Source organism: Drosophila sechellia, chromosome X (genome assembly GCF_004382195.2).
Source record: "Drosophila sechellia strain sech25 chromosome X, ASM438219v1, whole genome shotgun sequence".
Classification (NCBI taxonomy): Eukaryota; Metazoa; Arthropoda; class Insecta; order Diptera; family Drosophilidae; genus Drosophila; species Drosophila sechellia.
Genome location: NC_045954.1, coordinates 5033288 through 5055452, shown reverse-complemented (window position 1 = coordinate 5055452; position 22165 = coordinate 5033288). Strand labels below are relative to the sequence as shown.

General features: G+C 41.9%; 2 protein-coding genes and 1 long non-coding RNA gene across 7 annotated transcripts; 2 read left to right on the top strand and 1 right to left on the bottom strand.

The window, feature by feature from the left end:
• Positions 1 to 17: 17 nt before the first annotated feature.
• Positions 18 to 9972, bottom strand: LOC6612432. 3 transcript variants are annotated; one of them, XM_032725301.1, is made up of 7 exons: positions 9886 to 9972; positions 9749 to 9818; positions 4759 to 4841; positions 4104 to 4698; positions 3897 to 4047; positions 313 to 429; positions 18 to 228 (listed from the first exon to the last, which is right to left on the bottom strand). In XM_032725301.1, exons 3-7 carry the CDS (start codon positions 4813 to 4815, stop codon positions 111 to 113), a joined length of 1038 nt encoding a protein of 345 aa, XP_032581192.1. In that variant the 5' UTR covers positions 4816 to 4841; positions 9749 to 9818; positions 9886 to 9972; the 3' UTR covers positions 18 to 110. The 3 variants fall into 3 exon arrangements, with proteins under 3 accessions (XP_032581192.1, XP_032581193.1, XP_002036940.1); XM_032725302.1 differs by lacking the exon at positions 9886 to 9972 and having other exon boundaries at positions 9749 to 9854; XM_002036904.2 differs by lacking the exons at positions 18 to 228; positions 313 to 429 and adding an exon at positions 3295 to 3612.
• Positions 452 to 3215, top strand: LOC6612431. The gene is made up of 2 exons (XM_002036903.2): positions 452 to 941; positions 998 to 3215. Exons 1-2 carry the CDS (start codon positions 728 to 730, stop codon positions 3001 to 3003), a joined length of 2220 nt encoding a protein of 739 aa, XP_002036939.1. The 5' UTR covers positions 452 to 727; the 3' UTR covers positions 3004 to 3215.
• A 6507-nt stretch (positions 9973 to 16479) lies between the features above and the next one.
• On the top strand, positions 16480 to 21087 carry LOC116802173. Of its 3 annotated transcripts, none has more exons than XR_004362547.1 (2): positions 16480 to 17275; positions 20794 to 21087. It is a non-coding gene; the product is annotated as an uncharacterized LOC116802173 (long non-coding RNA). The 3 variants fall into 3 exon arrangements; XR_004362546.1 differs by lacking the exon at positions 16480 to 17275 and adding an exon at positions 17652 to 20290; XR_004362545.1 differs by lacking the exon at positions 16480 to 17275 and adding an exon at positions 17652 to 20390.
• Positions 21088 to 22165: the final 1078 nt, after the last annotated feature.

Below are 22165 nucleotides of genomic sequence, written 5' to 3'. Positions count from 1 at the left end.
CAAACAATTCAGAGATGTGTCTTCGATTAAATTCAATTCATTGGATCTCGCATATTGCATCCTCCTCATGGGCAATGGGTGGGCAGCACAGCTGTGGCTCGGAATCCGTCTTAGTAGCAGCGGCATCTGTCCGGCGGGCACTCCGATTCGTAGTTGAGGCACTTGTCCATGCAGTAGGTATCAGCTCCATCCTGTCCAGCATACTCGCCAATGGCCACGCACTCCTGACTGCGAATATGATATGGGTTTAGATTCGGAATTGGTTGCATGTTGCTATGTATCCAGGTAGATACATATTATGTGCATACTTACGGACATTGGCAGGCGTCCTCCGGACAATTGGGCGGATAGCGCAGGCAGTTGATCTCGCACCAGTTGTCGATGCCCGGCAAGGTACGGAACGCTGGGGCGCCGATGCACTTCTGGTCACTAAAAGAGAGCAATAACAAGAGTTCCATGATGCTAATAACTACTAGGAACTACTGGGTTGCTTTGGAAATGGCATCGCAGCAGTCCTTGAATACCCGGCGTCCGGCTGTCAAGTCCAATTGAAGCACCAGCTGTTAATTCCACTCAGTCAGTCGACTAGAACACTGCTCCCACTCCCAATATCGGGTCAATTATATACTATTTTTTAAGGCGGACATTACAATCGAACCGAACACAAACCGAAGGACACAGATATATAGCAGATGTCGCAATAGGTCGCTGGATAGGAGCAACCAACATGAATCGCAATCGAAACAACCAGATACGCCAGATAGATCGCGGTCAGGAGGGACTGCCGCAAGTCATCCAAATGCAGGGACTGCCACAGGTTCAGTTGGTCGGCGACCAGGGTAACCAGTTTGGCAATGAACAAGCGCCGGGCAACCAGAATGTCCGTCGCAAGACGACCTACACCAGAACGGAGATGCTGTCGCGTGGCCTGCCCACCACCGGTAAGTTCCGTCCAACATACAGATCTCAGATTTTTTCTTATTTTTTTTTTGTTCAGCTCAAAACACCAATCGTTCGGCTCGAAACTGCACCACAGCTGTGCGGGATTGGAGCAGTCAATTGTCGCCCAAAAACCGCTACACACAACCATCGAAGTCCGGAATATCGGTCTCTCCGTTGTTACCAAGCACCCAGGCCACCAATAAGAACATAATCAATGCCAGCCGGCAGCGGAGTTTCCTGCCCCGAGTGGCCAAATTGCCGAACAGAGCGGACAAGTCGCCGGGGATGAACCAATATCGCGAGGCTCGGACCACTGAGGTCACGATGGAGCAGTCTCAGATGCCGTTGGGCAATCACAAGGCTACAAGGCATTTGATGAATACGCCGCATGACAGCGAGAGCAGCATTCTGGTGGCCGGCACTGGAGATAAGCTAATAAGCGACAGCTTCAGCTCCATGGAGCACGACAAGATCAAGTTGGCCAAGGCCATTCGCCTGCCGGATGATGGGAACAAGAGCTTCGTCTATGTGTGCAAGCCGGTGAAGAAGGTCAAAGCCCTGCTGACTGCCAGAAAATTGCGCGCTAGCTGCGAGCACTTGAATGGCCTGAAGGAGGGCGAGTTTTGCCTGCAGGACCAGGAGACATTCAAGCTACAGAGGACCATTTCCGAGGAGGCTCTATGCAGCCGAGGCGCCGGCGAGGGATACACCCTCTCGCCGGTCGAGGGCCCGGGCCAGAGCACATCGACCACCTCCAGCCAGTTGGACAGTCCCACATTGGCGGCCATGCTGCAGCGCCAGCAGCAATTTGATTCCAAGACGGCTTGCAGTCAGGACCGTTTGAGGATGCAATTGGAGGAGGTGTGCCACAGGCACAACCACCAGCGCCAGCTGGAGAAGGATCAGTACGAGAAGGAGCAGCACCAATTGGAAATGGATCAGGTTTCAAAGAAGCTGCCCGTCCTGCAGCACGAGATACACATGCTGCATCAGGTGAGCGAAAAACTGGAGGCGACACTGAGGGCCTCCAATATACCCAAGCCGCGAAGCACCGTAATCATCGCGGATATAAGCCGGCAATCCTCCGGCCGTTTCTACACACCGCGCACCAGTCCCATTCAGTTGGACGAGCTGCCCATTAGGAAACTGGGCTGCATACGCGTGGTACACATACCAGCCATTGAGATGCGGGCTCGCATCATGGGCAGCGTGTGCCATTTGGGCTTGGTCCAAGAGTTCCGCATCGAGACCAAAACGCTCAACGAGCTGAAGACGGCGGATGAGTCGCAATGCTTCTATTTGCCAGCTCCCAAAGAGGAACCGCCAGTGGTCAAGCTCAACGAGGATGATCCACTGCAGTGCACCAGCTTTCGCCAGTTGCGCGAGAATCCGAATATGCTGCTAAAGCAACTGCGCCAGGTGCCCGGCACTGGGCGATCCTTCAATCTGTTGGATCAGGACACCATGTTCTTCAATAGTCTGGCCTATGCGGACTCAAAAGCCTTGGGTGCTAGCACCGCCGAACAGCTCGAGGTGGCCACACGCGAAACGGGCGGCGGTGGAGAAACTATGGCCCATTATGGCGGAGCCATTGCCTATTCACGCCTCTCGGTGCGTGTCAACGAAGTGGGCGCGGCGGTTGCCGCTGCACTGCAATCAGAAGAGCAGGGCGATCGTCCAACTGAATACCCTGGCCAGGTGAACAATCACACTCAAACGGACGTGGAATTGCCCAGGTTGGAGAAAATGCTAGAACCGGAATCGGATATCAGTTCACCGGACTTCACACCCAATCCCAGTCCCAGGTCGATGAAGCGAATGAAACTGGTGGAGGCGAAAAACGAAGGGCGCGAGCAAGACGCGATGGAACCCAATCTCAATCCGAGACCAAAGAAGACCAGGAAAGTAATCCATCGAAGAGCACCCGACCCACCCGTTCGCTGTGACTTGGAACCCAAGGTGCGGTTGAAGTTGTTCAAAACCGTATTGGTGGGAATGGTCCAAATCGCTGTTATACTAGTTCTCATCATGGCCATCGGCTCCCCGGATATTATCTGCTGAGCTACACAACCACCGAAACATTTCCAAGATGCCATAGAAAAAGGAGTAGGAAATGCAGAAGTAGGAGAATGGCGACAAAAGCAAGTAGCGGGAAAAGCACCGATAACCGATTCGGTGTTTGATTTCTCATTATTTTCGAATTTATTGTTTTCTTAATGGGCCCAAGCGAAGCCAAGTCAGTTATAAATAAAATTTCATGTGTATTGCAAACCGTTAGCACCTAAAACATTTCGGTTCCCATTCGAATCTGTATCGGTTAAGCGAAGCGGTTAAAAAAAAAAAGCATTTCTATAGGTTTTAAGTTTATTCAAGCATTTCTTTATGTACAGCAGTGCCTGTGTGTGTGTGTACCATAACCGTTTCAATTCTTAAATGTAGGCGGTCGAGAAATTTACCTTTACCCGTTACTCGTTTGAACTCTGACCCGATTCGGGCGGGAATTCATCCGAGCGCGGGCGTGTAGCTGTTTCGGCTAGGGCTAGAAAAACGTGGTCGAATCGGTTTGCAAGCGGGTAGCGGGTAAGCGGTTTAAAGCAGGTAATCGGGTAAGCTGTTTAGCGGGCAGGCGGCTTAGCCTTGCCTTGTTTGCGTGCATGCCGCGTGGCATTGCTAGAAACCAAAGCAAGAGTTAAAATCGTGTTCGCAGAGCTGAACAAAGAACACACATTTTGTTAGAGGAAGAACAGCGAGAAGGTTCAATAAAGCGGAAACGGTAAAGTACCGGTAAAGGCGGCGTGAAATGAAACGGTTAATAAGTAACTAAAGCAGAAAGCTGGGAGATAATAGAACCCAATAAACTGAATACAAATGGAAAACAGAGTAGAGAACAGAGAGCTTAAGTCCTTTGTATTGAAATCCTGAGAACTGAGAAACATAGCGTATGCTTTACTTACCGCACAATAAGTGGAAAGATGTTGTTGTCCGCCGGAGCACGATAGTCCCGATAATAGAGCAGATATGGCGACTTGTTGTTCACGAAAAGCGGTGGAACACCGCCGCCGGTGTTCGAAACGATCGCCACATCCGCACAATTGCGGAATGTCTCTGTGGTAATGGGATGTATCTACATCATGCCTCGAAAGTATCTCAACTCTGCTCACCTGCCTTGCCGCAGCCCACGGCCTCGGTGCCATTGGCGCAGGTGCCCCACATGTTGGCCGTATAGTAGGTCCACTGGAGGACGCACTGCGTGCAGGTGACATATGGCGGCAAACGCACTTTGTATCGGAATATGTCCTTCTTTTTGGCATCGCGCGGTATCAGATACCGATGCTCCCGACTGCCCGAAATGAGCAACGGATAACGATCGAAGCACTGCTGTGTCGCCTCCTGTCGCGGATTGTTGTTCGGGCAGAGGAACATCTCGAAGCGGCCGTAATGATTGGCAGTCAGTTCCACCTCCACATCGATGGTCTGGCCGGCGGTGTAGTAGCGGGAGATGATGCCCTTGGCGTACTGACCACCAGCCTCGTGCGGCCTGGGCGACTTGACGTGGTAGGCATCGCCGCAGACACCGCAGCGTCCCTTGTTTCGCTCCCATTGCACCGCATAGCCGCCGCAGAAGAGCTCGTTGTCATTGTAGTTCACCGGATTGGGATAGCCGAATCGCCACATGGCATTCCTGGCCGGCGGATCCATTAGGCGACCATGTCCACGCACCGATCCCACCAGTTGCATCAGCACCACAAATCCCAGCTGCAAACGAGCGGTAAAGCATTTTGGCTAGCTAAAGGGAACAGGGCGTTGAATACTTACCACGCCCACTTTCAGCAATACGCCCATTCTGGCGGCTGTCAAGTGTCGCATCGCCATGCCAGATTTTTCAGATGTCCAGTTGCCTAGAAAGAAGCAACGACGTGCAACATGATATATAGTGCGGCAGATAGAGCGCTTTAAGTCGAATGCATTTTGATCAGCTCAAACGGGTTTTTTCGGTCCTCAGCAAACAGTGGAACGCAATTTGCGTGGAATATTATTAATTACTTATTAATAACAATATAATCATAGCACATTTACAATGCCATAGCCTAAGCAAGTTGCCTCGCTTTTCAGATCATTTCGCAACACTGTGCGCAGCCTTTGTTGCATTGAGTGCTTAAAATATTAGCAATTTATTGCCAACACTCAAGATTTTTGAACCAAACCTAGACTGCTTTATGCTTAAGATGCCTCGCTTTTGAGCCAATCTTGCACCACTGTGCGCAGCACTTGGTGCATTGAGTGCAGTTTGCAAGGACGTCCACCTGATCCGCTTTTCGACTTTACGGCCGCTGCCCTTTATAAATAAATTCATGCCCACACACACACACACACATGGGCACAATCTGGACCCAGACAGACGGGGATAAATGCGAGTGAATTTGCCACTTTTTGTTTAAATATCATCCTTTTTTTTGCCCCCCTTTAAGGCTTATCTTTTATGTTAAACATGTTTGCTCGCTTGTCAGGGCGTTGGAAAAAAAGGTATGAAAGGTAAGAAAAACTAGTAATGAAACGCAAGGGAACCAGACTGTCAATGGATAAATTTGCTGCCTAAGGTGTAGGATTTTTTTATTTTCAATTTCGAACATTACTTTTAATGGCATCATCTATGTGCGTATGTATGTATGTATTTATGTGGCTTACGCACATTCGCAGTCGCCGGAAGGGAAATCCAATCTGTGGCAAAAACGGGTTTACGCCGGGCACTTGAACTTGGTCCGGCCCCCAACGAAATCAAAATATGCAGATGATTTCTGCGCTAAAAATATATGTGCATTGGCTCGTGTTCGAAGCTCATTAAATGCCAGGGCTGCACTGGCAGAAAAAAAGGGTGGAATTAGGATTTTGAGATTAAAGGATTCCAGAAAGAAAGAATGCAATTACTCGAAGTACTTCTACTACTATTACTACTCTTACTGCTACAAATACTTCTATTACTACTACTACTAATACTAATACTCATACTTCTATTACTAACACTACGACTACTCATACTCCTCTTACTAACACTACTACTACTACTACTCCTCACACTCCTCTTACCACTACTGTTTCTACTACTACTACTACTAGTCCTCATACTTCTCTTAGCACTACTGTTTCTACTACTACTACTACTATTACTACTAATAATTCTACTAGTAAAACTTCAACAGCTTCTACTAATACTTTTACTACTACTACTTCATTTCTCTCAGTGTGCTTTGATTTAGTCGCAATTTTAATGCCCAGCATTCTAGACTCATCAAGCCAACTCTCTCTATACATATGTATTTTTATGTATATATGTATATATATATGGCTGATAAACAAATTGGTCTGATACCAAAACTATAACCATACATTCCGTAATATTTTAGTAAATATTTTCTTGCTGTCGCTGTTTTTGGCCTTTTTGGCCATTGACTCTGTGGCGGCTGTAAACTTGGTTATTTAACGATACGCAATTATAACATTTACAGGGAGTTTCAAGGGTGGAGGGGGATGGTGGTGGATTCATAAGGAAATTGACAGTAAACGTGATTTTATAACTCATCAATTTATGAATAATATATTGATTTTTTCATCGCATTTCAATGATGATGTTTGTCAGCCCAAGCTGAAAGTTGGCAAGGAGTAAAACAAAACCGCACGGTGACTGATTATGCGATGGTTTGGTCGCCAAGGGGTTAAATCGAAGGAAACCTTAACCCATGATCAAACAAGCTCAAAAAAAAGTGCATATATATATTATGAAATATATTCTAATATATATTCTAAATGATAGGAAATATGCAGCATGAAATGCCAAATTCTGCATGTAAATTATGCAATTGATCATTAGGTTTATGGGCAGCCTTGAAGGGTTAAGGCTCGCTATGATTAACCCCCGAGCAGCCAATTTTTGTCGTCTACGTAATTAGGCAGGAGTGCTTGCCTTTTAATTGGGCCGCCGAAATCAATAAGCGACCAGGCGGAAACTGCTTGGCGTTAAATGAGCGTGTTGCTCGACAAAGTGAAATTCGAGGAGGAAAACCAAAACTGAAGGGAGGGGGAGGGCGGGGCAGTGCAGCATGATGTGGCAGGAAAAATCAGGGAAACAAAAACGTCCTTGCAAAAACGTAGGGTTCATCATAATTGTCGGGCGAACGCCGATCGGCAGCGATTAATTGAAAACCCAGACGGAAATTAAGTTGTAAATTAAGCAAATTGCACAGCCTCGAAAAGAAAAAAACCAAAAAAAAAAAGGGGCCCACCAATGCTGTTTTATTGGCACTGCGTGTGTTTTCGTTACGCAAGCGACTTAAACGTTTAAGCCCTTTGGCGAAAAGAAAAAAAAAACGCAGCAGGAGGCATCGAATGAAGTGCAAAAAGCGGAATGTACTTAATGTACTCTATATCACCTTATGCAATCGTCAAAAAAAAAGGAAAAAACAAAAGACTCAAGTAATAAAGTTGTCAAAAGATGGAAAACAGGGGTTCAAAATACAGCAACGTCCTTAACAAATTACTAACCCTTTAGAGGCAATATGAAATTAACAAATTCGTCACATAGATGCGAGCAGTGTCGATTATCTCTTCCGTTTTGCCAAATGAAACAAACCGATTGTTAATTATTATGGCGCCCAACGCGGGCTGAGTAATCAAGTGTATAGAAAAGGCAGACAAAAGCGTTTCTCGCCGAATGGGCGACATGAATAAATCACAGATAATGATAATGATATTGATACGCATTATAATGTGAACGCCATCGTCACCAAGCGATTTTTCGTACGAGTCACGATTCTGTAAGCGGCATGACAAATTGATCATCCGCGTTTTTAAGACGCCTTTTTTTCTTTTTTTCTTTATTTATTTTATTTTTTTGGAGGTCGGGTCGCCAAAAAAAAGAAGTTAGAGATAGATGTATTCAGCTGATTTGCAAACTGGAACTGTCGCATGTGTAAGTAAGTCAGTCTATAGAATCGTTCTTCTGTCATTTCTACCTCTTAATTGCTTGGAAAGAAAAAAAATGTAGATACTTAGTGATTGTTTTGGAAATGAATCTATTTTGTTGTTGATTAAACACCTTCTTTTATGACCTTTTCCAAGGTACTTAGGACAGGAACATCTAATTCGAATTTTCCCTGATTTTGGAACCTTAATGTTGCGATTTAATTTACATTTGGTGTTTGGTTTTATTGATAGATCGAGGTGATTTCTGGCTCATGGTACTTAGGTGTCCCACTCAATGGCCTGAACTCATCGCGCTTTTCAATCACGTAGGCCAACATGCAAAGCGTGGAGGCATCAAACATGCGTATATTTTGTAATCAAGACACAGAGGCTTTCAATCGATCGCTGATCGCTGATCCAATCGAATTCAATCGAATTGAATCGAATCGTATGGAATCAATGCTATTTGGACAGCCGCCTTGAAGCCAAGAAAAATGTGTCATTGTGTCAATTGGAACGGCGATGTCCAGAAACCAACCGCAAATGAATCAAACGAAAACAAATGGGCCAATTAATGGCTCAGAATCGAGATTTTCGGCTCAAATGCACAGCGAGTGAGAGAGCAAATAGTTAGCCACATTATACAGTTTGGTGTCTGATATTTCCGTTTTGAAATCTCTTTTGTATTTTAATTTACGAGCAATCGACGGGCGTGGGAACAAACTCTTTTGATTATATATATATTTATTATTTTTTTAACTGGAATCCTTACTACCTTTTGCCATTAAAAAGTTTTAATTGCTGGTCGCTAAACGTCGAAGGTCAGTTTTGGACTGGCCATCGACATGCCTACCACACGATGCACTGCAAGAAACGTGCCTGCGATTGCAAATGCATCGTTTGCATTTAGGAAAGTACAAGTAATTAAATAGAAAGTTGCAATTGAAAACGAAAACGTCTTGCGCAACAAGTGGAATAATTTCAACTTTTGCTTTCTATCGAGCCAAAAGCCAAAAAGGCCGAGCTCCCAAAAAAGGGGAGCCCACCAACGTGATACCCATGCCATTGGGGCTTGTTCACAGGTAATAATAATAATAAAAAAAATATAAATAAAAAAAAAAAATCAAAATAAAACCAATGAAAACACTCAGAGTTGGATTTTCGGTTACTCAGAGCTCATTGAAATGCAGCCATCGGCCCCAAGGCCCCAATAGCGGGTTCTATGCCACTAACTGCACTTGGCCCCCCATTTTGGCATGCCGATCAGGTAATCTGCCCACTTTTCACTCCCACCGACCGGCACTTGTGAGCTGGAATTGTGCGTTACTCGTCGTATTCGGGGCTAATTCGATTCTTTGGCATGACAGCTGGGCAAATCGCGAGGCAAAACTAACAAAAATCAGAAGAAAACAAAAAAAAAAAAAAAAATGTAAAGAAAAAACAATCTGGGCAAAAGGAGCTGGCGAAATTGTGGAACAGGTGCATTCTGCCGCCAGGTGTCGCTGAACTCCTAATCATTTTCGAACACGTTCTTTCGAAACGCTTTCTGTTCACTTTTATGTGGTAGTATTTTGTGCATAAAAACGCGGTTCACTTGCGTTATTTTCATTTCATTTTAATTGCAGTCAGGCGTCAATTTGTGCTTTAAACTTAAGAATAATTTGAGAGTTCTTAAAAGGAAGTGCCAATTTTAGGTTGAAGTTGCTAGCTTTACTTTTTTTTGCGTTGCTTTGTCATTCGTCTTTTTTACTTAATTAATTTGCAGTCAAAACTCACTGGCGAAAAAAGAGTCACTTAAAAAATAGTTTCCACTCATTGTTGCCCATAAACTTGAACTTGAGTAAATTACCTGAATATTTTTGTGTAATTTACGCTGCACTTAAAATTTTTCACGCACACACAGGAATACCAAGAAGAAACTTAAAAAAAAAATGGAAACAGTGAAATTTTAATTCGATTTTAAAAACAATTTAAAAATTTCTGTACACTTCAAATGGCGAAATCCTGCAAGCCGGCTTGCGTGGGCGTTTCGGCGGCGTGGGCGTGGCGCAGTGTGCGTGTGTAGAAAGTGTGTGTGTGTGTGTATTGGGGTGTGTGTATCGCGTGCTTTGCGTTTGCGCAGCGGCAACGTTCTGAGTTCGTTTGCCGCTCGGCGATCGAATTTCAACGCAATTTCACTGCGCGGTACGGCGGCAGAGCTGCGGCAGCGACGCCCAACAACAACTACAACAATAACTACAACAACATGAGCATCAAGGCAAAAACAAATACAACATGCAGACATATACGCTTCAAAGTACCAACTTAAAGTAATATCACCTTTTAAAGGATCTGAGAACATACTTAGCAATTCGCTTTCAAAAGGATATTAAAAATGTTGTAAAAATTTTAAGATTTAGTTGGATTTGTATATCTAATTTTAAGATATTTTTTCTTACAAAATGCTTTAAAAAAAAACATTTACATTTTTTATTCAAAATGTTATATTATTCACAAGATTTTGTTGTTTTTATATGTATGCCTTATTTTATGGCGTAGGTTCTCTTTTTTTCTTGCATCATTTTTGAAAAGGGTAAGGGCATTCAGAAATCGACTTTTCATTGCCCACTTCCTATCTTGTTTTTATTTTAATATTGGCCACGCAGCGTCGTCAGCGTCGACGTCGACGTCGCTGCCGCTGCGCATGCGCAATGCGTTGGTTTCGCTGCTGCTGCTTCATTGGCCAGCACGAGTGTTTGCTGGGTTTTTTCTCACTGTGCATGCGCCTCTAGGACCTCAGATGCTGCCACCTGCAACTTGAGCCAGATGAAGCCTCTGCGGTGCATTAACCCTATGCGGCATTAACCCTATGATTTCTAATTATCAATTAGTACTTTTTTTTCATATTTTTTTTCCATATTTATATATATAATATTACTTTAATATATGTATGTATGTGTGCAAACTGAATATTTGTCTGCACTACTTGAGTTAATTACCTCAGCTGATTAATTGGCTGAAAGCCGAAGAGTCTAGACTTCAGAATGGTAGCTATTTCCGTAGGCCAGCTCAGCGCAAAAAAAAAAAAATAGAAAAAAAAACAAGGAGGATAAGAAACACAAACAGAGGCGTTGTTACCGCAGTGAAAGAGGGGGCAGAGGGCAGCTACGAATTGAATTACCATAAAGTGTGGAATGCAACTGATGGTAGCAAGTCACTGATCGACTTGGCCAGATTGCTTACAAATATCTTACAAATTCCGGCAGCAAGCCCTGCTCATTTTCGCATTAACAACACCTTTGGGCCGCGTCTCATTTATGTCACCGCACAGAAACGACCACATTTTGATTTATGTCGTCCACTTTGAGTGCTGAATATGAAATCAATAGATCGATTTCGGGCTCTTTTTAGCTTGCAAATTGAAATCGTGACTTGAAGCTTTAGATAAGAAACGGCCCAAATGTAATTGGCGGAACGCGAAAGCAGTCCAAGAGACCCAAGAAGCCTAAGAAAAAGCCATAGCAGCCAATTCAAATGCGCGGTTCAATGAACTGCGAACGGTTTTTTTTTTGAACCACCCGCCTTGATTTTCGTATAACAGTTTTCGGGGAAATTCCCAACAGCTGTTGCCGTAATTTTCGATATATATATTTTTTTTTTTATTTTTTTCTTTTTTTTTTTTCTTTTTTTCGGGGTGCTCTCTTCCAGCTGCGCAGGACGACGAAGAATGTCGGAGAAGCCGGGAGAATTTACGCGCTGCCCGAGAGAGAGAATTTCCCCATTTATGGCGAAACTTCTGGCAGCTGGTCGAATTTCGAGGATTTTGTGCTGGCTGTGATTCCGGTTTCGTCCTTGTCTGCGGCATGACTTCCTCTCCACCTTTCCCTCTGCCTTTCCGCTTTTCCACTTTTCCTCCCCCTTTAGTTTTCCCCCGAATGATTAGGTAAACAACGGCATGCGGCATGCCGTGCCCAAAATTCAATTTAAATTTCCAGCTAACAAAAAACTTGGAAAAAATCTTAACTTAAATGAACAGAGAGTCTTGCTCTTCATTTTTGAATTCATCACAAATGTATCTTTTGGCTTTCTTTGGCAATATTTTTTGTTAATTTTGTTAATTTTTTTGTCACATACATATATGTGTCGGCGCGGGCAGTTCGTGCTGTGTATGAGTGTGAGGCATTTCCCACGAATCTGGCCGACGCGGGCAGTTCGTTGTATGAGTGTGAGGCATTTCGCAGGAATGTTATTTCATCATTATTTGGCAATTGCATCAGCCTCTAATTGAGTTGCGATTGGCTGATGGCATTTGGTAGTTTTGGAAGGTACCGTTTTAGCGCGGCGACAGCGCCACAACGCTGTCGCCGAGCGTGGTTCGATGGTAGGCACAAAAGAAGAAGTGTGCGACGCAAGTCAGTTCAATTCTAGACTTCGACCACCGAAACTCGCTGCGCGATTAAAAAATGGAACAGTTTAATGACGCGTTTATATCAGAAGTGGGATCGGGCTCGGCACCTAACAACGAAGCTGAGCCGTGGAAAGCTCTAATAGAGTTGCAAAATAAAAACTTAACAGAACTCGTTAAAACATTTCAAGCAACGATTTCCGAAAAAACAAACAAAATCGCGGTTGTGCTGCCAAAATTCAATGCAGACCTTGTTGGCGCCGATGCGTCGGCATGGTGCTCTACTGCGAACATTATTTTGGCAGAAAATGATATAAAAGGTAGTGCCCTTGTGACGGTGTTAAGTGCAGCGATGGAAGGTAGTGCCTCACAATGGCTTGCGCGGACTTGTTATCCAGAAATGAATTGGCCCGAGTTCAAGCAACTATTCATTCAACAGTTCACTAATGTTGAAACACCAGCGGCTATGTTTCTGACAATGCTAACTAACAGTCCGAGCGACGGTGAATGCCTTTCGAATTATGCTGGTCGTATGATGACGTCGCTTATGGTGAAATGGCGTGAAATGGATGTAGAGGAGATCGCAGCTTCCGTAACGCTTGCTAGGCTGGCTCAAGTTGATAGCAGATTGCAGCGCATGACCTTCACCTCAAATGTGCGCACCAGAAGTGATTTGCAAACCGAGTTAAAAGCATTCACATTCAACAAAAGGAAGATGACGTCGCGGGAAGAAATGTCTTTGCTTGACATCAAGAGGCAAAAACTTTCAACAATTAAGTGTCACTTCTGTGGAAAGTTAGGCCACAAGATCAACGAATGCAGAGTTAGACAGCTGCAAAATTTTTCGTCTCGTGCTATGGACCGTAATGGCAGCAGCGCATTTGGTCACCGTCAAAAATCTGATGTAACCTGCTTCAAGTGTGGAGAGCGTGGCCATATTTCTACACAATGCAGTAAACAAAAAACGGACAACAGCAAGGATACACATACTGTAAAGAGAGTGCAACTGTGCGAAGTTGTTGAGCCTAAAGGAGAGATGGTTCATCAAGGAATGACATTTGCTACAACGTTTGACTCTGGCGCGGAGTGTTCATTAATCAAACAACAGATAAGTGCTAAGCTAGCTGGTAAAAGATTAAATAATGTTGTGAGGTTGGAAGGTATTGGCAATGGCAGCGTTTGCAGCACATTGCAAATACTTACCAACGTAAATATTAATAATTATCAGATTGAGATTTTGTTTCATGTTTTAGACAATAATTATATGAAAAATGACATAATTATTGGTCGAGAAATATTGTCGCCTGGATTTAATGTCATAATTTCACCAGGGAAATTTGAAATTGTTAAAACAAAAACTGTTAATAATTGTGTTAACGAAGATAAATTTTATGACTTAGACACAGGTCTTGTTGGTGAAGACTGTGATGAATTAAAAAGTTTGTTGGAAAATTATTCAAAATATTTTATCAATGGGATTCCTTTGTCTAGAGTTAGTTCGGGTAAAATGAAAATTAAACTAAATGACCCAAGAAAAATTGTCCAAAGGAGACCATACAGGCTCAGTCCAAGTGAAAGGGAATTGGTTCGAAATAAGATTAGGGAGCTATTGGAATGCAAAGTAATAAAGCCGAGTTGCTCACCCTTCGCAAGTCCCATAATGCTGGTAAACAAAAAAGACGGCTCCCATCGCTTGTGTGTAGATTACCGGGAATTAAATGGTAATACCGTTGCAGATAGATACCCTTTGCCCCTTATATCAGACCAGATAGCCAGGCTTCATGGAGCAAAATATTTCACATGCTTAGATATGGCAAGTGGATATTATCAAATACCCATGCATGAAGACTCAGTAGAGTGTACAGCGTTCGTCACTCCAGACGGACAATATGAATTCTTAGCAATGCCGTTTGGGCTTAAAAATGCGCCTTCAGTTTTTCAGCGTACCGTTATACAAGCCCTGGGAGATCTTGCTAATACATTTGTGGTCGTTTATATGGACGACGTAATGGTGGCTGCTTCAACGAAAACTGAGGCTTTAGAGAGATTAAAGATTACTCTTGACTGTCTTACGTGTGCCGGATTTTCCTTTAATATAAAAAAATGTTCTTTTCTTAAGTCAACAGTACAATATTTGGGATATGAAGTGAGTGCAGGTGAAATTCGTCCAAATCCGCTTAAAATTGCTGCGTTAACTGCATTACCACCTCCTCAGTCGATCCCAGCTTTAAGACAATTTATAGGGCTGGCGTCTTATTTTAGGCAATTTATTCAAGGATTTTCTTGTTTTATGAAGCCCTTATATCTGTTGACCTCAGGGAAGAACGAGTTTGTTTGGGAACCAGAACATGAGCAAATAAGAAAGAAGGTTGTCTCTATACTTACACAGAAGCCAGTCTTGGTAATTTTCGACCCGCAGTATCCAATCGAGTTGCATACTGATGCAAGTTCTCGTGGATACGGTGCCATCTTGTTACATAAAATCAACAACAAGTCGCATGTCATTGAATATTTCAGTAAAGCTGCTTCACCTGCAGAGTCTCGGTACCATTCTTACGAATTGGAGACTCTTGCTGTTGTTTTGTCCATAAAACATTTTCGCCATTATTTACTGGGTAGAAATTTTGTTGTTTTCACTGACTGTAATTCCCTTAAGGCATCAAGGACTAAACATGATCTGTCTCCTAGGGCGCAAAGATGGTGGGCTTACTTACAATCGTTTACGTTTGAATTACAGTATAGAGAAGGTAAACGAATGGCTCACGCTGATTTCTTTTCAAGAAATTTACCTTCAACTAAGTTGCTGGCCACAAATTGTAAAGCTTCTGAAAAACGAGTTTGCTTGGCAGAAATTTCCAGCAACTGGCTTTTGGCTGAACAACGTCAAGATTCAGAAATAGTTAGCATCGTAAAGAAATTAAAAGACAATTCTCTTTCCATAGACGTTGCAAAAACTTATGAGTTGAGAGCAGGAATACTTTATAGAAAAATTCAGCGTAATGGTAGAACTCGATCCTTAGCAATTGTTCCTCGAGTGTTTAGATGGTCCGTGATAAACCAAATTCATGAATCGATTATGCATTTAGGATGGGAAAAGACGCTAGACAAGGCCTATGACTATTATTGGTTCGATAATATGTCCAAATATATTCGAAAATTTGTTGAAAATTGTATCACCTGCAAAATGTCAAAGTCCTCTTCTGGCAAAATTCAAGCTAGTCTTCATCCTATACCAAAAGTAAGCACACCTTGGCATACTATTCACATAGACATAAGTGGGAAGTTGAGTGGGAAGTCTGATCAAAAAGAGTATATCATCGTTCAAGTAGATGCCTTTACTAAATTTGTTTTGTTAACTCACACCCTTAAAATAGATGCTGAAAATTGCATAAATGCTGTGACGGCGGCAATATCTTTATTTGGAGTACCAAATCGTATAATAGCAGATCAGGGTAGGTGTTTTGCTAGCACAAGATTCAGTGAGTTTTGTGCACAACAAAAGATAAATTTGCATTTGATTGCAACAGGTGCAAGCAGAGCAAATGGGCAGGTTGAACGCACTATGTTTACTTTGAAAAATTTATTAACCGCAGTCGAAACTAGCAGCAGGTCTTGGCAAGATGCATTGGGAGAAATTCAGTTGGCCTTAAACTGTACGGTGAGCCGAGTGACAAAGGCAAGTCCTTTAGAATTATTTATTGGTAAAGTTGCTCGACCATTGGGGTTACTTCCACTCTGCGACACGGTTGATGAGATTGATTTGCCAGCAGTACGAGCTCAAGCAAGTCAAAATATTTCGGCTTCAGCAACATATAGCAAGACACAATTTGATAAAAACAAAGCTAGAGTTGTGGAATGCAAAGTTGGCGATTTCGTATTATTAAAAAATGAGGAGAGGCATCAAACAAAGCTTGACCCAAAGTTTAGAGGCCCTTTTGAAATAACGGAATTATTAGACGGGAATAGGTATGTGCTGAGGTCATTGACAAACAATAGGAAATATAAATATGCCCATGACGATGTGCGGAAAATGCCAGATGGTTATGTACCAGTTGAATATGAAAATGTTGGAAATGAAACTGTTGAAACAGACAGTAGTCAAAATGTTGAAAATGAAACTGTTGAAACAGACAGTAGTCAAAATGTTGAAAATGAAACTGTTGAAACAGACAGTAGTCAAAATGTTGAAAGTGAAACTGTTGAAACAGACAGTAGTCAAAATGTTGAAAGTGAAACTGTTGAAACAGACAGTAGTTAAAATATTAAAAGTTAAACTGTTGAAACAGACAGGACAGGGGTCCTGTAGCCTGAAGGGCTAGAAATGAAATGCAAGCACAAATGCAAAACAGTTGTTTTGATCATGGCGTGTAGAGCATAAGATATGATGTTTAAAATTTTTTTTTAGGTTTAAGGATAATAAAAAAAAAAAAAAAAAAAAAATAATAATAATAATAATAATAATAATGAATGAATTTGAAGATTACGTTTGTCAATGTTTAGTAGCGGTTTTGTAAGAAAACTTATCCTTGTTAAACTGAAATTTTTATAATTTGTTAATAAAAATGTTTTATGTATATCGCAAAGTATATTTTGGAAGTATTGCACGAGGTCGTGTAATGGTCAGGATGGCCGTGTCGGCGCGGGCAGTTCGTGCTGTGTATGAGTGTGAGGCATTTCCCACGAATCTGGCCGACGCGGGCAGTTCGTTGTATGAGTGTGAGGCATTTCGCAGGAATGTTATTTCATCATTATTTGGCAATTGCATCAGCCTCTAATTGAGTTGCGATTGGCTGATGGCATTTGGTAGTTTTGGAAGGTACCGTTTTAGCGCGGCGACAGCGCCACAACGCTGTCGCCGAGCGTGGTTCGATGGTAGGCACAAAAGAAGAAGTGTGCGACGCAAGTCAGTTCAATTCTAGACTTCGACCACCGAAACTCGCTGCGCGATTAGAAAATGGAACAGTTTAATGACGCGTTTATATATGTATGTATGTACGTACATTTTATATAGAGTTTTTCGTGTGTTGTTACATAATGCTTGTGTTGCCTTAGCATTAGCATACTTAGCCAAGCCCAAGCACATTACACATACGCACCGTTGGCTCCGCACTTTCAGGTGTCAGGTGGGGGGAGGGGGGGTGTGGGGGTTTCAGCTTAGTCCAGGTTAGCCACGTTAGCCAGGTCTGCCTTCATCCACTGGCAATTTACATGCTTTATTCGAGTAATTTAATTGCAAATGTCCCATTAGTGGCAAAGTGAAGAGCCCAAAAGGAGGGTCGGTGGGTGGAAAGGGGGGGGGGGTTAGTCCTTGAGAGGGGCAAGCGGGGTGGGGGGCTAGTTGGTACCCAAATGAGGGTTAGCTGCCCAATGTTAAGTACAGTGCACGGAAATAAATCTATATTTAACGCAATTTTGTGGACACGTCATTGTTGCTACTATCCCACTCCTTTGTTTCCATCGTAATAGTAATTGTTATAATAAAAATTATTATAATAATAATTGTAATAATAATAAACATTAAATATTAGCATCATCATCATCTCAATGCTGAACGATTTAGAAAATTAGAAAATCCTTTTCTTTAGTTTTCAAACGATTGTTTACTGTGTTTGCTGAAGATTTTAACAAAAAAAAAAGGCAACTGAAGAGGGTCGCTGGTCGCGGAGGGAGGGGGGGGGGGGTTTCCTGGCGCCCCTTTAAAACCCCCCAAACCGGCCCCCCCTCGCTTTTCGTTGGTGTGACATTTCTTGGGCTCTGTTGTTGGTTTTGTAAGTGTCATTAACATAGCCGAGCGACCGCAAAAAAGCGCAAAATGCATCTCTGGAAATAAGAAAAAGTGGAAAAATAGTAGAATAAATAGAAAAACAGCAAGCATAAAAAACAAGTTACATACACAAACACACACACACAGATAGAAGGACATATGCAAAAGGCTCTTCAGTGTCTTCTGTTATTTTTGCATGTGTGTGTGTGTGCTTTTTGTGCCAGTGTGTTTGTGAAAGGCCAAAACTAACAACAACAACAACCAGCTGAAACAAATGCAGAGCAAAAGGAAATAATAAATAAAACTGTCACATAAAATAAGGCAAAAGATAGGAGGATGCTGGTTTCTTTCCTTATTTTTTTTATTTTTTTTTTTTAGTGGTCTTTCTAAGGCATTTAGCTATGCAAAAAAGTGCTCATCTCAAAGTCTTTTGGCCCACAAGTCCTGCGGATATTACCAGCAAACTGTTACTTAAATAGGCCAAACAAATGTACATATATACTTATGAATATTTATACATATATGTATGTTTATATATATGCGCAATGTTCACAAATACAGATGTACAGATGGCAGAAGTGCTGACATTTATGACTGAGATAAAACAAAACCGAAGGACATTCGCACAGATGTGATTTGTTTGGGAATCTAATATGTTTGTGTAAGTTTAAAACTTTAAAAAAATAGTTTAAATATGTGATCTATATTAATAGGAATTTCATAGCATAAAAGCATATATGAACTAAAAAATTCCAAATGCCCATACTGATTTAAGCATTTCGAAACTATTAAAAAGTGGAATAAATTGAAATTTATACACTGCAAAGCCTATAAACTTGTTGTGTATCTTTGTCGGCGTCTAAACAAAAGTTTCGCACCAAAAACTCGAAAGTTCAATGCACCCCCCGCCCCCCGCCCCTTTTTTCAAATAAAACCCCATCAAAATCGCGCTCACCTACGCCCATTAAAATCGTGGCAGGGTGCCAGGTTGGAAATACAACAAGATTCGCTTGTGAAACAGCCAATGGCCAATCACACAAATATTTACATTAAGTGTGCAAATTTATTTGGGGCCTTTGCCATTAAAATATTGATTTCTGATCTATGGAAAGTTGCTCCAGTCTTGGCGTTGATTGTCGATCGTTAAGGGCAATTTTCGTATTGTGGCATCGTAAAACAAAACGGCGAACGATCCACAAAACTGTCATAATCTCGTTATGATCTCGCCATCGCAAACAAAACGAAGCTTTTGTCAATAAAAACTGTGGCATTAAATCGAAGTCAATGAATAATTAAGACAGAATGAGGCCTATTTAATGGTTTTCTTTTTTAGTATTCAAAATTGCGATGTTAGCTATGGAAGTCATTAGAGATCTTGAAATATATTGTATATATGTACATATGTATCCTAAACTACTTAAATAAAGAAATATCTATATCCCCAAAAATAATGACATTTCGTGATTACTCGCCAATACTCGCATTCTGTGTTCGCCTAACAACGTTAATTGGGTTTCCAGTTTCGATGGCGGCCACCTGTCGACCCATAAATTTATCCCTATTTTGATTTGTTGTTGTTGTTTCAATTGCTTCTATTGCGTGGCATCCGTGACCGATAATTGTTCATGTGTCAAATTTCTACTAATCGATTAATCGTCAATTGTGTCTTTGTCCGTAAATGTCAGTCAGTCCGTATGACCACTTGTCCGCTTGTGCATCTGTCCATCTGTCCGTTTGTCCCTTTGTCCATCTGTCCATTTGTGTTTTGCTGTGCGGACATGGGCAGTCTGTCAATCGGCCATTCATTCAATCGCTGAGTCGTTGAAGGCCTTTGGCTACCGCGCTGCCAAAATATCGCGAAACCCACCCAATCCCCCACTCTTGCCAATTTCTGGGGCTTATATGTACATATATATCGTCATCCCGTCGATATTTGGGTTTTTTCTCCTCGCTTGTAAACTCTGTTTTTTGTGTGACGGAATATTTTTGTTTAGCTGAGCTTTTGTTGTTGCGCTTTATGTACATATGTTTTTTTTTTTATATTATTTTTATTCCATTGGCCCCTAATATTGTTTTCGGCTTTGTTTACTTTGGTGGATTGGCTTGATTAGGCTGTCAAAACGGTGGACTTTGCGGGAAGCATTTAATTCATTGTTGGCGGCCCATCGATGTCAATTGCAATTGTTGGCTGGACCTCATCAAAGCTGCGGTTAATAGTAATTTAATTTAAATGGTAGAAAAAGGTGATGATAGAATAGAAAATATACTGTGCCATAATTTAATATATCGAAGGTTATGATCGATTTTGATCGATTTCTTTCTAAGAGTCAACGACTTGCGCTCGTAAGTAAGGAATTAATATTCCTCTAAACAGTGTTGCACATGCCAAAAGTATTCAACGGTTGTTAATCGTGTCATGCCACGGCTAATTTATCTTAATCTATTGACATAAATTCTGGCATTGCACTTGCTGTTCGATGATTTATTTTGTTTGTGATCACATAAGCACCTCCGGCGCACCCATTAACAATTAATTGCTAATAAAATCATTAAAAGTCCATAACTGAATTAATTAAATAATAAGCAGAAGCTAAGACCATCAAGGATTCGCATTCCGTTTGCAATTAAAGTGAGTGAATGAACTCGGCCGAAATGTGTGAGCTTTGACTTTTGGGGCCATTAATAAACGTGTCAGCTTTGGGTCATTGTTATTCTAATAAACAATAATCGTCGTTTGTTGTTTCAGCTACCGACCACACCCCCGCCGCCCCCTGAAAATGGGCGCTCGGCCACGCCCACCGGCACTTGTTCACACCATTCGCCATTCGGCAATAACAACAGGAACAACAAACAAACAGATCGCGGATCCGCAATGCGGTTGATAAGCTTTAAAGGGGATTAATGACAGCAAAGGGGTATACATTATATGTATGTACATATAATACATATATGTACAAATATATATGTATATATGAAAAGAGCTTAGCTATTGTAGCTATTGTTAAAGAGTATGCAGCACAATAAAACAGTCTAAAAAGTATTTAATTAGTTATTAATAATAACTTATAATGAGAGAATTTCTTCATTATTTTCTTTATTTTTATATTCCATATAAATCGTGAAACATTTTAGATTAATTAATGATTAATAATAGAAAATAAATTCATGTATCTTACATGTTGTTTTCATATATTTTACATACGTTGTTTACAAAAGACATCTACTTCTACATGTCAACTACATCATTTTTAAAAGCCATCTAGCGGCGAACGTAAAGCTTTAAAGCTGCTATAAAACGAAAACAGCAAGCAGTGGCGCCCTCTAGCTGGCAGTTATGTAAGTACGACTTTAGTTTAAACTGCGTTACTCAAAAGTTTAAACCTTATTGTTTTTAGTTCAACAAATGGCACTTGTCAATATGCCATTTATCAATAATAAGAGAGCAACTTTACATGAGTTTTATAACATAAATTTTTTATTTAATTGCTAGCTTGATTTTCGCTGCTATCCTCTTTAACATGCATTTATTTAGAGATAAGCGTTGGCCTGTCACAAAAACGCTGCTGGCGATGGAAATTGTGTTGGTGGGGTTTTCACATTTTCGGTAGTGCGAGTGGGGGTGGCATGGGTTAAAGCGCGGCAAACTGTCCAGATTGGTACGCCTTCAAATTTGCCAGCAGCCCTCAATTTTCGAAGAACTGCGCCGCGAATAAAAGCAGCTACTGCACTTTAAAAATATAATAGCTTACTAGAATAATCATTACTAAATGTGATTTTTAAATCAATAGATATATAATAAGAATTTCCTTCGATTAACTCAGATACATTTTAGTCGATATGATTGAATTCCGCACTTATTTCTCGCAGAGCACTGAACAGCGGCTACAATGATTGCCATTTACTCGGACTGACTGGTGGGCGGCGTGTGGCCGGCGGTGGGCGTGGCAGAGAACACTTTCGAGGCACGCACACACGCATAAATGTTGCTACTTTCGCACAAAGTGTGTGTGCCGTGTTTGTGGTGGCATAAAGGGGGGCGGTCAGTCCAAGGGGGGCGGGGTTAATCTGGAATTTAGGCAGATTTTTGGTTTTGAAAGCTGATTCATTTCGAAAATAAG